The sequence below is a fragment of the Athene noctua genome, chromosome 1 (genome assembly GCF_965140245.1).
Source record: "Athene noctua chromosome 1, bAthNoc1.hap1.1, whole genome shotgun sequence".
NCBI lineage: Eukaryota > Metazoa > Chordata > Aves > Strigiformes > Strigidae > Athene > Athene noctua.
This window is the reverse complement of record NC_134037.1, coordinates 149,323,886-149,339,270: the sequence shown is the minus strand read 5'-3', so window position 1 is coordinate 149,339,270 and position 15,385 is coordinate 149,323,886. Positions and strand designations below refer to the sequence as shown.

The following is a 15,385-nucleotide window of genomic DNA, read 5'->3' as shown; positions in this document are numbered from 1 at the left end:
ACTATGCATAAATAAGAAGGAAACTTATGCAGGAAGAAAATTAAATTAGATGAATAATTAACATATACTTTATGTGAAAGCATGAAAAACTGTTCCAGAATTTCTCTGCTTAACTAACCTGTGAATTCTTATAAAAATATTCTACACTGAAACTTTGTCATCAGGTCATAAAAAGCACATATCAACTTATTTAATAGGTCAAAGATTTATCTGATGTGTTTCATTTCTCAATGAATGATACATTTTTTCCCTCTTAGTCATTTTAAGTGTGTTATTTCTGTAAGTTTGTGAACAAACAGTAGTGGGCAAATCCCAGAAGTTGAAAATGGGTGCAACTTCACAGCATCACCAATCAGTATTTTGAAGAGGCTTCCTAAATTTAGGACAAAAATAAATAAAAGAGAATTATGAGCTTTTGTGTCATTATTTTGCTATAAGATTTCCTTAGTCTCATGAAAGGATGAAATAAACAGAAAAAGAACTGATCTTTGAAGAGAATATATTCTGATTACAAAATTTTAATTCTCCTGTTCTGGGCTATGACTGCTGTAGCTGCCTGTGCTCACGCAGTTAAAAAACAGTCTGTATTTAAACCAGGAACAGATTTATTTATTTATTTATTTTTAATAGAAAGATGGATTCTAAGTATTTATTGCGCAGTTGCATACTTAAGATTTAATTTGCTGGAGTTTTCTGTGTGGCAGTGTAGGACTTACCTGGTAAAGACCATGAAGCTTATAATGGGAATCTAAAAATAATCTGAATACTGTTCTATTTTCTGGAAAGCAAACTGCGGTGTGGTCAGCACCCAAATACACACTTAGTACTTTCAGGAACTTTGATGGGAGTTGCGAATATGAATGCCCAGAATGCTTTGATAATTATACATGTCACTGTATAAATACCTATTAAAATATAAAATGGCATAGTTTCCAAACCCCTGTATTTCTGTCTTTCAGATACTGTTCAGACACATTTTGACACAGTAATTATTTATATGATGATAGATAGCCCCAGATCTATAACTCACTCATGGGGCTTAGGTCATTTCATGAAAGGCAAAAGTATAGTGCATTACTGTGTATGCATAATGTAGAGCATATTTATATTTAATGCTAATGTTCTTTTTCTATGAGGAGAATATTTCTATGAGGTGCACTTCCTGTTCAGAATATTGTTTATGTTGTACAGGTTTTCATTTTGAGATGAAAGAATGCTTGTTTCCCAAGAAAATGTTGGTGACTTTTGAGGATCTTTCTTTATCTCCTTCCCTTCCATGTCTTCCTTCCTCTCCTTCCTTTCCTTTTTTCTTTTTAATAAGTAAATTGTTCAGTGGTAATATAATGGTAATAGGTCATGTACAAGTTTTTTAATATTTATAAATATAATCTGGCTTTGATACCATGGTTAAGAGATTATAGCAGAAATACAATACTACCTTTGCATTCCAATGAATACCTAAACTAATTTAAAGTTAAGTATTTCAACCTATAGCAGCAGTAGAATCTCATTAATCCTCACTAATAGGTGGAAACCTTATATTTATGCTGGCTTTAGGTCACTTCATGTAGTCACATCAGGTATGTCAGAGGAGTGAGTATCTATAGATAGGAAGTCACCTGAGGATGAAAACACAGAGGCATATTCACTTCTGTGTATTGTGAGGATTTTTATCTCTAACATTTATTAAAGCTCACAGAGGCGATACGTTGTAAATCTGGGTATTGAGCTAAGGCTGTACACTGCAATCAGCTTTTCAAAAAATGCCTCTAGATAAAGTTCTGTGCTAACTCTTCTCTGGATTATACTCTGCACCAGGAAGTATATTATCCCTTAAAATATCTCCTTGCATTCTTTAATTTTTAGTGTACTAGCAGGAGTTATCTTTTAGTGGGGAAACATGTTCGTGCTGCTCCTGGCCCAGTGTTGAGGAAGAGCATCTCCTGCAGGTCACACACAGCACTTGGGGACACTGGTGCTCCTTAGTGCCCAAATGGGTGCTCCCTTTTTGCTGCAGTGAGGAGGTTTAAGGCAACAGGCCTTAAGTTGCTACAGGTACCACAGAAGGAAGAATTTGCTAGATGGCTCAAGCAGGCTGACAATCCTGCAGTAAGCTGTCACCTTTCATTTTCTCAAGTGAGGAGACACCTCCTGCTTACTCTTCTCGGAAAACAGCCTCCGCAAGGCATGGGAAAGGATGGCTGCATGCTCCAAGCTCTTGCTTTGGGGAGGCAAGACTTCAGCCGTCTTGCTTTTCCCTATGAGGCTGCTGGTGCATAGAACTTGGGGTCATATTTAATCACCAAAATAGATCCGATGCCCCCTTGGACTGATTCTGTGTGCCCAGAGTAGTGCCACCAACAGTAGCACCATGCCAAGAGGTTCATGGAGACAGGGGAGGGGGCAGGCACAGCTGACTTTGTAAGATGTTTCTAGTTTTTTTGAGGTTAATACCTACTATTTGCCATCATGTCCACCAAAATGCTGAGACCATCTTCCCCTAAGTCCTCTTAGCAGACAGAAAAGAAAGAAGTGGGAGCTCAGAAGGCCAGCAGTAAGTGACAAAGCCATGCCTGACGGCTTTGTTAAGAGCAGAACTGTATCTGTAACAGTGGCCATACCACTCTGCTCCAGCAAACCTGGAAATGTAGTTTCAGTATACCTGAGAGTTTAAAAAAGGAGGGAAAAACATGATTCTTTTATTTATATATACTTTTTTTTAAATATATAAATATATATTTTTATATATGTACACTTCTGTGTATGTAGATATATATATACATCTTACTGCTATACAATGATCCTGGTCAGCAGAATGTAATTATGAAATCACACCTCCTTGGCATTATCAGAGACCCTTCTGTCATTTTTACAGACTTACCGTCTTCTCTGTGTTAATATTTTTCCTGCCTTTCCCTTTTGCAAAGCAAATAAGTTGTTTGCAAACTATTTGTAGAATATGAACAGCTCCTACGAGGGAAATGCTCTTGAAGCAGCCAAAGTAGACTGGTTGCAACATACAGAACATGCTAATACCATCTTCAGAGAATTACCATTACTTCATAGCAGAGAAATTTTCATTAAAATAGAAATCTTATCATTTTTTACCTTCTTTTGCATGTTTCAGGTGAGTCAACAGTCACAGGCTGTTGGTTCATCGTTCAAAAGCTCAAAAAAATTACTCGCCTCTAAGTAGTGCTATTTCCAAGGGTTGCCTCTTTGCAACTTTGGTGAAGCACCAGGCAACAGAACAGGCAAATAACCAGGACAGAAAGCTTGAATCTGGCAGTACTCCTAGCACTCTGCACAGAGTCAGTAAAATGAACCTGCTAATACATTGTTGTATCTATTACAGCTTGTTCAGTTGCGTGTTAAGTATTCAAAGTAAATTCACAAACTGACGCTAGACACTGAACGATGATCTTTCAGGTTGCCTGATAACTTTATCTGACCAAATTCATGCAGACTCAGCCATGTGCAGAGGAACTTGGCACGACTGCACTTTATCTGCCTTTTATTTCTCGTGCAATAGGATAGGAATGAGAGGAAGAGAATATATGTAAGGGTTCCCCACTGAGAATCAGCTCTATAAATTATGTATTATGCAGACACTATTCTGCTGATGCTATCTGATCCCCAATTCTCAGTTCCTTGTTTTCACTTCTATAAATAGCTATGGCCAGGTTTTCAGTTGTAAAGGGATGAGGACAAAACCAGAAACCTTTCCCATTTAATAACCTCTGCCAAAGAAGAATAAGGTAATATTTTTCATAACTGTGATGTCCTCAGGGCTTTAACAATCTGGGAATACAAGCAGCACTATGTTGTTGATAAGATACTGGTAGTAAAAGTGGGAATAACCATGCTGAATATTAAAGAGGGAAATGCCCTATTTTCAGGATGATCAGTATAAAACTTGGTATTGTCAATTTTCCTGTAAATTTTTGCCTGTGTAGGACCACTTTTGCCTTTTTTTTCTTCCTCTAGATCCAAATGCTTTGGCTGGACAGACCGGACCTGACCATGCTCTTATAGGAGGAATAGTGGCTGTAGTTGTCTTTGTAACACTATGTTCTATAATTCTCCTTGGTCGATACCTGGCAAGACATAAAGGTAGGACAGATTTAGTGGAATTTCAGTCACTTTTGGAAGCAAGGCATGATTTCACCTGGGAATGCTGTTCCCTTTTGCCTTTCTCATTTACTGAATGATTTGGACAAGAAAGCTCAGTTCACAGTCCAGTCACAAGTGAAGTCCCTGTGAATTTTATTCAGTTTTCCAGTGGATGGGCTAAGACAAAGGACATCTAGTTACATGCCCAAGGTCATTTCATAAGTCAGTGATTTAGAGAAACTAAGAGTTAAGATTGCCCCTTGGTTTTGGCCCTTATATCTAGACATTTGATTACACAATCTCATGGTTTTATCTGGTATATCAATTCAGCAGAACATATATATATATATATATTGAATGAACATTTTTAATTTCAATAAATTGTGCAGATACTTTTAGTATGTTTTGAATACTAGAAGCTGGTGGTGAGTTTTCAGATCAGTGACCCTTTCACCAGTGATCCCATGGGAATAAGGGGTTCATTCTTGGACCAAGCTTTAATTTTTCAAAGATTTCAAAGACCTTGAGAATTCTAGTCCCCTCATTTTCAATCCCCCCTGCCATTACAGATAACAGGGATGGAGTTACACCAACTTCTGACTAAGCTTCTCTATGATTCTATTTTGGCCTAGTTAATTTAAAAATAATTTCTTGAGATTTATCCTCTGATTGGCTTGTAGACCTATTATTAAAATTCAGTTGATTCCCTATCCACCCCCCCAAAAAGAAAAGAAAAATGAAGAGAGGATTAGTGTTAATGTTATCTCATTACATCTTATTTTAGATAGGAAAATCATATGGGTAGCAGACATATACTGACAAAAACATCTTTTTAATTTGATTGGACTGTGTGTGGGATAATCAAGATCTTTTTAATAGTCCAGAAAAAGTATCTCTTTTGTTTTACATTACTGAATGTACAGTTACACATCTTATGCCAACATAAACAATGCTTTTCACAAAGGGAAAGTTGACTTTTATACACAGTTCTTTTTATTCATAGCCTGAACACAGAGATATCTATGATAGCATAATTTGAGTAGGTTCAGTTAATAAAACTACCTCAGTTTTGTAATTTTTGGAAATGACTATAGATACGATCAAGAAAAAAATAGAAACACAAAAATAATCAGTGGCCATTTTTTTTAAAGTATTTATGAATAACTAGGTCTTCAGAGTTCATGTTTTTTATGGGTAGCTGTTCCATGAAATAACCAAGATTTTATCACTTATTCTATAATTGTAAAATATATTACATGTTACTGCAGTTAGATAAAGTGGATTTTTATTTAAAGATTTCCTTAATTTATTGTGAATATACTGGAATTTATGTATGTGCATTATCAGTATTAATACTATAAATATTTCTTAGACAAATTAGAAAGTTGAGCATACCTGTATGATGTATATTAAAATAATGTAAAAATATTTGTCCATTCATGTATTAATTGGATCATTGTTAGAAATGTACTTCCTATAATGCAGTTTAAAGCTAAAAAAACTAATGGTTTTTTTTTGTTTTTTTTTTCTTATCTCTTGTACCGATTCCTGTAGGAACATATTTAACAAATGAAGCAAAAGGAGCTGAAGATGCACCTGATGCCGACACAGCCATTATCAATGCAGAAGGCAGCCAAGTCAATGCAGAGGAGAAAAAAGAGTATTTCATTTAGATGCAGAGCTAGAATCTTGGAGTTTTACTTATCAGGCTGACTGCTGGAGAAAACTGGCTATCATTTCTCAGAATTCATTTCTGCCATCTTCTGCTATCTTTATTAACTCGCATACCTGCTATAAGTAGCCAGTTTATGCCAACAATCAGCTGTTGACATCATCATTCTATAATTACAGTATCATGCGTAAAGCAGGACATTTCTTATTGCCTAAAATTCATATCCACTGCTCTCTTAACATACAGTGCTTGAATATACAGCCTTAACAATGTTAATCATCATCTTAATCCAAGTTTTCTACATTTTTAAATGTTATACAGCTTTCTTCTTTTTCAGTTTTCTTTTATCATGTCCCTACTAGTGTGTCATAGAACAATATTCATAACAAATACTATTAGGTAAGGACCTAATCTACTTACATAAAATGTTAAGTCTCAGATTAGAGGTTTACAAAGAATGTTTTATACATGTCTATCTATAGTTCAAAAAGCAACTTGTTTTTGAAACATATGCCCTAGGAAACACAAACTGAAATCTTTTTAGTATAGTTTCTTGTACGCCTGGATTTGGTGGAAAAAAAAGTCCACTGAATTTTTTGTTTAGTTTTGTTACGTTTTAAATGGTACCTTGACAACAGTGCCATGTTTCAGTGGTGAAAACATGCTGAATAGCTATACAGATTCTGCAAGGTTAGATAATAGTGCTTCATTTGAAACAAATTTGTCTGGCCCTTTTACTGCTTTTTGAGATCGCAAAGATTAGAGAACTTTATGAGTAATTTCTGGTTTTATAATTTATTTGCTTCACATGAACTCACCTGCCTACTCAAATTTGAAGTGTTCATGGGGCACAACTGCAAGGCATTTTAGTATCTGTATATAGTGCATATAATAAATTCAATTAAACATTATTTGATACATATTTAACTTTTTTGGCAGTAGCTAAGTCAGTCACAAGTAAGCATTTTCTAATGTCCATTATATCCCTTTAGATATGACTCAAATCGATATTCTGAGTAGATAACATGTATTAGTATTTTTTCGTCTGTATGTCCTAGCACTGTTCAGCAGCAAACTTTTCTAGTTCTTGTTAATTTTTTCTTTGTTATACAATGGAAGCACAATGTTATATGGAAAGGTAGTTTTAAGCTAACAAGCAGTGCACAGCCTCAGGTTTTAAATTACAACCACATTTGATTACTATCCTTAAAAAATACTATTGAGTTGCTAAAATTCTCAATTTTTGATTTGGCAGTTCCAGAGCTGCTTCTCTATGTTGGTTTGCCAAAAAAAAGAAAAAAGAAAAAAAAAAAAAAAAGAAAAAAATAGAAGTGTTAAAACAAAAGATATATGTTTTGTGTATACAGTAAATGGACTAATTCTTTATATTAAATTCCTGTCTATGCATTTTGTGAGGTACAAACTTATGTCACCGTGAATGATAGAGAATTCCTGCCATGCTTTTAGCTCCACAGTGAAAGTCTCTGTTTGGATTATTTCTGAAATTTTTTGTGTAATTGACAGCTGAAAAATCACATGCTCTTAAATATGACAACAAAACACTGTAAGCCCATTGGCTTATTTCCTCTTCCAATGAAATAAAAAGGTTGCCGTAACAGCTCTTGGAAATGATTCTACACTGGAGAACGCAAGTTAGTCTAGCTGGAGCTTTTCTTGCTCCTAAATTTTGCACCTTTGACAAAAGAGTATTTCTCTCTGGTTGCTGTACTTGTGAAGCCTAAAAGCATGATGGTCTGCTGTAAAGGACTTTTTTCTGGGATTTTATTTTTGTGTGGGAAGGGAGAGTTTGAAATATGACATCATGTAGTATGGTAAAATGGAAGATAAAGGTGCTGTGTCACATTATTTATCAGAAGAGTATAAACCTTTTAAGGACAATATTAGAGTATTTTAATTGTTTTTGTTGAAACATTTATCTTGTTAATTTCTAAGAAAGAAGGGTGACGTCAATCAAAGCAGCACTTTTTTTCAAAATATACAGACATAAATAATATGATGTGGTTGAGTGTTAACATAATAAATCATATACAGTATGACATTTTAAAGAAATAAGTCTGCATTGATGTGATTGCATGCTTGTTTTTACAGTTCACTCCATACCCATCTGTGGAAAAATGCAATAATATGTTAATATAATATGGTAGTTTGAAAGAACCAGGTAGGTGCTACTAGACACATTGAAAACTAGTATAGGTTTACAAGATATTCATGTCTTTCAAAACATACACATGTAAAAGGCTGGCAAAGGAAGTCATTCAGTTTAATACCAAAAATAATGGGTTCTTGTCACAACAGTAAGTTACATTAGCTACAGTACAGTATCACATACGACAAGGTTTTATTTCAGAACCTGGGGCCCAGTTCAGCTAAGCATTTAAGCATGAGCTCAGCTTCAGGCATCAGAGAAGTTCCATTGGACTGTAAGGCACTATTCATATGCTTAAAAATAAGTGCTTCCCTGGATGAGGGCCTTATTTGCTCAAGTGGAATTCCCCACCAGCGTGGTGTTTACGCCTTTTTTCATTCTTCCTAACTCCAGCTTTCTTGAATAGTAGGGTTGTTACTTGAACCATTACCCACCCAAGGTCGTGTAGGACCCTCAAAAACAGGATTGCCTTTGGGGTAACCATTTCAAATCATTTTCTCCAGTGGCATAGAAACAGCAGTTAAACTTTACAAAAAGAGATATAAATTATACTGTTAAAATAGGTTATTTCATTGGTTTGGAATTAAAACTTCTCACATGTGCTCATTTTTAATGCTGTTGAACTTCCATTATCTTGCTCCTGGTGATGTCGCTTGCATCTGCACAAAGCAGGTGTGTAAAACCCCACACTGAGCATTCTACCTGGATAGCACTTTGCACGGCTATCTGGTCTTCGGGGGTTTTAATTACTACACTAGGTGTAAAGAGGCATCCCTCTTTTTTGTATGCAGAACCATAGCTCAACAGCAATGGCATTCAGTAGGCTAAAAGTCAGTTGTCAGTCCCTCTGTCCAAGATCCCGTTCTGAAATACTGCTTTTATTATTGTGTGAGCTACTGGAGAATGTGTAAAATGGAGGCTCTGAATGGGAACCACCCTCACTAAAATGTGACATCCTCTCCCACACTCACTTGCAGAGTAGTTTTCTCGAGACCAGGTAGCTAGTTTCTGCCAGTGTACTGTTTACAGTGTTGATTGCTGATTATTTTTAAACTTTCTGATGTAGATTTTTTTTTTTTTTTTAATGCTTCAAGAACATTCTCATGATTTGAACAAGAAAGCGGTGCATCAGAAGACAAGGGGTGCATCCTCTCCCTCTTTTAGCATCATCTGACAAACCAAGAAACAGTTTAAGGAACCTGATGTTTAACTTGAGGCTCAGAATTTAAGATAGAACACTTTAAAGAGTTTCCACATTACTTAAGGATGGTTCGTCTTGCACTGAGACTCCCTCTATAAAGGAATACATGAAGAAAACCAACTTTTCTAAATAAGACATGAAAGTTAACATCTTGTGTATTTTCATTATGGTATAATATATATATATGACTATTTCAATGAAAAGAAAGGACAGAATCATCTGTAATTATGTAATTCATGATTGTAACAGCACTGAAGTTACCATGTACGCACATGTACAGTAGCTATTTCAACAGTTACAGTGTAGTTACATGTAATTCCCTGTAACATAGCAGTTATAGTGTAATTTAGTGCCACTTATTGTAAAGTGTTACCAAAAGGAAAATGGAGTTCTTACCTTTACAATTCCATTCAGATTAAAGGTAAGTTTATTAAATTAGCACCATAAATCTGATATTGTATTTCTTAATTAAGGAGGTGATTTAAAACTTCATGTCCACACTGCAGCTTCCCCCACCGCTTACCCAGAGTCCTCCAAGTGTCTAATCTCTACACTCCTAGGAACTGGTAATCTGTGATGAATATACCAAAAATCCAGCTACTTCAACTTTAATTGAATAAGATGTCTAATAGAGAAAAACAACAGCGACAAAAATAAAGAGTAATGCTTTTTATTAAGTGGCACAAAGTACACACTAAAAACTATGCAAAAATATAGGTAAATACAGTGTACTTACATGTAAGTATCTTGTACTTGCTGTGTATGGATATTGGAAAACCGTGTAATTATAATATGCATTTTGATTAATTCGAGCAGGGGAATGACCCCTAAAAGTCACAAGGAAAGTTTGGAAGGTACATATACAAGCAGTGAATATCCTGATGCAATATGTATAATTCCTCTTCTTACAGTGACAACTAATTTATAAAAATGCTTATACCACTCCTCATTCTCACTAGCTTTGCTTTCCATTTCTTTGAGGCCCATTAAATATCACTAAAACACCTTTAGGCAAAGTAAGACACTGAATCTGCTAGTGGCTTTGCTGCCAGCACTCTGTGTATCTGGCAACACTGTTCTGTAATCTATTTCTGGCTCAACAGCACAAGTTTCCTCTTTTTTTTTGTCCTCAAGGGAGCCTAGTATGTTAAGATGCTGAAATATGCTGCCATATGCCCTGGTATTTTTAGCATGAACAACACAGAAAGAGAGAGAGAGAGAGAAATCTGCATTCTTCTGACCCCTATTTTGCTGAATCACCTCACCTGGAATTTCCACTACTTGCTCAGTAACGCCAGGTAATCTTAAATTGTAAGTACAAAATGCTTCCATCAAAGTACAGAGGATGCCTTTAATGATAAAGCTAAATGTTTTGTAAACGTGAAGTTTTGTATTACTGATCTTTTTACTTCTCATCACATTTCTGTCACACCCTTCCAGAAGGAATGCACTGAAAGACAGATAACACAGAATAGCAAAAGAAGAAAAGAATACTGTAAGCGTTCTTGTGGTTGCCATTGCTATAACCCCCCTTTGTGTCCTGTGTAACAGAAAAATAGACGTATTTAGCAACTGCCATTAGCATCATTCCACACTATACTATTCCTAGAATATGACATCTACCTCTTAGTCTAAATACTAGCTATGAGATATTTGTATACATTTTAAATACTACTGAATCTTTGGTGTAGTCTTGAAAAGAGATCACTTTTTTTTTTCTGTTAAAAACAGAAAATATTGCCTGGGTTCATAATTCTTGCCCTGTTCTTTACTAATTTTGGGATAGTTTGAGCTTTTAACAGGGCATAAGGACACAGCCTCAGCTGGTATAAATCAGCTTCACTCTGTTGCCTTAAATGTGGGCCAATTTACACTGGCTGGGGATTAATCCCAAACAGCTTAAAAATAAACTGCTATAACACATCAATATTTAGTCAGCACTAGATAATTATGTGCAATCCAACTGCAACATAATTCTTTCCAGTAAGGCATGCAGGTTTGAAGAGAAACTTTTAAAAGCACATGCAAGCTTTTGAATTAAATATGCAATACCAATACTGTTGAGATATTCCGACATGTCTCTTACTTATTTAAACATACTATTGCCAGGGCATGTTTACATTTAAACCACTCAATGCATGGGGGACAGGGAAGGACTATTGCAAACAATAAGAGAAAATTAAATGGATAGAGCAGCCTTTGATGTCAACAGAGCAGAGTAGAAACTCTTATGAAGAGTAGGACTTCCTACGGGGTTTTACAGAGTGGACCTAGTACCTCTAAAGCAAATGGGAGTTGTCTACTTGGCATTAACAGAAGCTAGCACAGTTCCTTCTTGCTATTGATGCATCTAACCCAGCACTCTGCACTTGTTTTAACTCAGGAGGAAATAAGGGTATCAAACATGGTTTAACAGCACACTTCCATATCACTCTACATCCTCAGGATGCTCTAAGCTTTGTGCGCTTCCAGCAGCCCTTCAGGGAATTCTTCCAGCATCTAGGAATCATCTTGTTGTCAAGCCATGTTCATTTTCTTCACCAATGTTTAATGTACTCACAACCAGACAGAAGACAGTACGGAGCCAATATGACGACTCTACAGCACTAGGGGCTTCCAGAGCCTCTCAGTAGATGGCAAAAAAAAAAAAAAAAAATTCTTCGTGGTTCGTGGTCTCTGTATTTACTATAGATCTGCCCTCCATATTCCGTGTCTTAAGTCATTTATTCTCTGATGGGCTAAACGCAGCAGTCTAATTGGAAAGGAGGTAGGGAAAAAAAAAGTCTCTCTAAAAGGAGAAGTCTGTTACTATTAAAGAAAAGTTCAAGGATTTGTATTTCCTCTTTTTTTTTTTAAGATTTCAGGTGTAAAGCCAAGCCTGTTGGGGTCAGCACTTTAGCACTTTCTCTGTGTTCAGGGTCAAGCCAGCAGTGTTTCATGTGCGAGCTCTGATCTCACATTTCAGCACAAACTACAGACAGCCTTACCCTGCCCTTATGCATAGTGCTGAAAATCAATGATGCTATTTTCTTCCAAACATACTAATTTTCTTAGTCTTACTCTACAATGAAATCATTGAAGGGTTTTCATAATAGGTTCAAAAGGAGGGGTTTTAAAGTAATAACTTGCAAAGAAAATAATAATGATAATCATCAACAGTTTATGTTGATTGTGAAGAGGAGGCAAATCTATAATTGCTGGACTGAATTCTTTATCACTCCCTCTTTTTCTCCTTTCTATGCATATTGATTAATGTTAGTAAACATGCAGTTGTACATGTCCTTTTTCAGTGAAGGCAGATTTGCTTACACCCCTATATAGCTTCCACAGAAATATGCAAATATGACCTACAATCATCTGCTTCTGCCTAAACAGTAAGCCAAGAGAGTGAACTCATGGATTACTGGATTCATATATGTCTTGCTTCCATAAAAGTTGGGTACAATACGCCTATTGATTTCGAAAAATAAGGCTCAAGTCTTTAATGCACGTTTGAGTTGCTATTTAGCTCTTTTCCAGCAGAATTATAAAGCAATCCTTGTGCATCCTTTACTTTTAGCCTAGATATTTTATAACTACAAAAAACCTTCAGTTCAGCAGGAAGTTTCCTAGAATAAATAATAAGGTATAATTTGTGAAAGGACTATAACAACTTCATCTATTCATAGTCAGTGTAAGTGTATTCTCCTAGGAACTCCAGTGTAATCTGCTCTTACACTGGCAGTTTATGGCCTTGGGAAGGAGATATCTGAATGGTTCAGAAATACAACCACTAACCTGTAAACAAAATCCATGGGAATTAAACATATTGCACTGCTGATGAGACAGATTTACTCAATTTAATTTGCTCATTAGTAACTTTAAGCAGACAAAATGCATATTGTAATGTTGGGTACATGACACTTGCATGTTGCTATGCCTATATACTTACAAAGTATTCAATGTGTACTTAGTGGCGCTTAAAAAATGTCATGTACAATTCTTCTAAACATTCTTACAGGGTTCCCATTTGCACTTCATCTTTCAGAAAAGTCTTGTCAGAAAATTGTCTGATGAATATTATTGAAAAAAATAAAATTTCAATTTTAGTTATCTGTTGGACATTTCTGAATTGTCTATTCTTTTAATATATATCCTGGTGCTTGCCAGTTTGGCAGTGGAGTTGATTTAGACCAGTGGCTGTACACACAGACTGTTCACTGAGCAGATTTTGCTTTTTCTAGTATTCTAGTATCTAATTGTTATAATCATATACTTCTGTAAATATTAATTCTGAGATTATAAGCAGTTATGCAAGAAAATAATCTGTGAGACACTGGCATTTTACAGATAATTATAAATTCTAGTATTGTATTATATTTTATGTTTATGTACTATTTGCTATGTATTGCTTTACAGTTTCTTCTGACTGACAAAGTAACAACTTTTGGATGATATCCTCACTGTAAGAGAAATTCATCCTTATGAAGAGGTCAAGTGCTGAAAAAGCATTTAAACCTGTGGGACTTAAGTGGTAGCTTAGCCCTCTTGAAGGAGCTAGAGAATTCATGCAAGATTTTCTATACCACTTATCATGCTTGAGTTGATGTTATAGAGGGCAAGAAGGCCACTGGTCTCAAAGGGAGAGAGACAAATGACACAGGGAAGAGGAAATTCTGAGATGGTCCATGTTTATGATAAAGAAACAAGTCCCAGATACAGAGAGAGATGCTAATAAGAGTTTGATACCTCCTTGGGGAGGATATCCCAGTTCTGTCACACATCTCTGATCGCAGAGCTTTCCTGTGACCTAAACTAAGCATGCATTTGACAAATGTACAGACCTGTTTATTCAGAAAATTTATTCTTATCTTTATTACTTCTTTTCACTAAATGAAAATATGTCCCCTTAAGCAATATTTAATATGCAGTAACATTCTTTTTAAGTACAGCAACAGTGCAGATTTCTACATGATTCTCAAAGTCCTATGTCCATGATTTAGGGCAAAGTGTGCTGGAAAATCTACAGTGTACCCAAGGAAAATTACCTAGTCCAGCAAATGACACAGTCCACCACTGGATTTATAGTTTTTTGCATTCAAACTGTAATTCTTTTGGTATTGTCCTGTTTTCCTTCACCAGCCAAAAGTTTCCCCAAAGGTAACTGCACTCTGCTCTGTGCCCTTCCCTGGCCAAGAGTAGATTCTTAACCTGGTGTGTCCCTTTCATGGTTGCTTTTAAATTAAAGACTTCTAAATCTGTGACCAGCAGCAAAGGGTCTCTTTCATCAATAGCCAACAAAATACATGCTCTCCTCCCCACCTTCTGTAGTAATAAAAGACAAGAATCCATTTTTGTCTGGGTTTTCGGTTTTATTTTGTTTAGGTGTGTTTGGTTCGGGTTGGTTGGTTGGTTTTCTTTTGCAATAGGAATACGGTAAGGGGACACATAAAAGAAACATAATTTCTTCTAAACTGTAAAGGCTGCTTGAAATTTCACTGAATACTGAGAATAATCTCATTGAATACAGAGTCTCTGTACCAGATTGTCATGGCATTATACGCTGATGTGAGTCTACCTACCCCTTTTAATAATTATCAGGCACCTATATGAAGTTACACACACTTTTTCAAAGTACTGTTATAGTGCAACACCTGGCCAAGCTCTGTTGGTAAGTGTAAGGTAAAGGTAAGTGCAATTAGTGAAACTCAGAGATAATCAGGTGGGGATAATGAAGATGATTCCTTGCTTGACAAAAGAGTCATAGTACATTGCCTTCTGGTTTTGCTTCAAGCAATTGGCAACATCCTGAGCCATGGGAGGGCACTTTTGATTAGCTCTGAGCTACTTACTTGCCCTAGCTCTTGCTCCTGCTGAGTTTGTAGCAATAGCTTCTCTGCTGCTCAAGGCTAAGAGGCTAGGGCCTTATTGATTCTGCAAGCTGCATGCAGGAAGAAAAGAAGACAGAGGCTGTTTTTAAGCAAGCCGGAAAGATTTTTTAGAAAGAGGCCTCTTCTTTATTCTCTGGCAATTTACAGGAAATTAGCACTAATGTCAGCTGGTGAGGATAGTAACCATCCCTGTTTGGTGTATTGTGGGGGAGTACATCCTCCGGACTGTGCCAGCTGGCTGGATGAAAGAGGGAGGGAGCAGAGAGAGGAGGTAAAGCTGTGCACATGCCAGGAGCATGGGACACCGGTCTGTCCCTTTCTAGGTGCAGGACCAAAGGGGAGCCTGTTACTCTTTTCAGTCT

The 15,385-nt window shown here is 36.2% G+C and overlaps 1 protein-coding gene across 3 annotated transcripts in view; it reads left to right on the top strand.

The window, feature by feature from the left end:
• The window catches only part of CADM2 (cell adhesion molecule 2), a 697,075-nt gene extending 683,614 nt beyond the window's left edge, over positions 1–13,461 (top strand). For all 3 annotated transcript variants that reach the window (XM_074901140.1, XM_074901148.1, XM_074901138.1), the window contains 2 exons: positions 3,988–4,113; positions 5,668–13,461. In XM_074901140.1, coding sequence (XP_074757241.1) covers positions 3,988–4,113; positions 5,668–5,786 — 245 coding nt within the window. In that variant the 3' untranslated portion in view covers positions 5,787–13,461. The remainder of the gene's footprint in view (positions 1–3,987; positions 4,114–5,667) is intronic.
• The last annotated feature ends 1,924 nt before the right edge of the window (positions 13,462–15,385 follow it).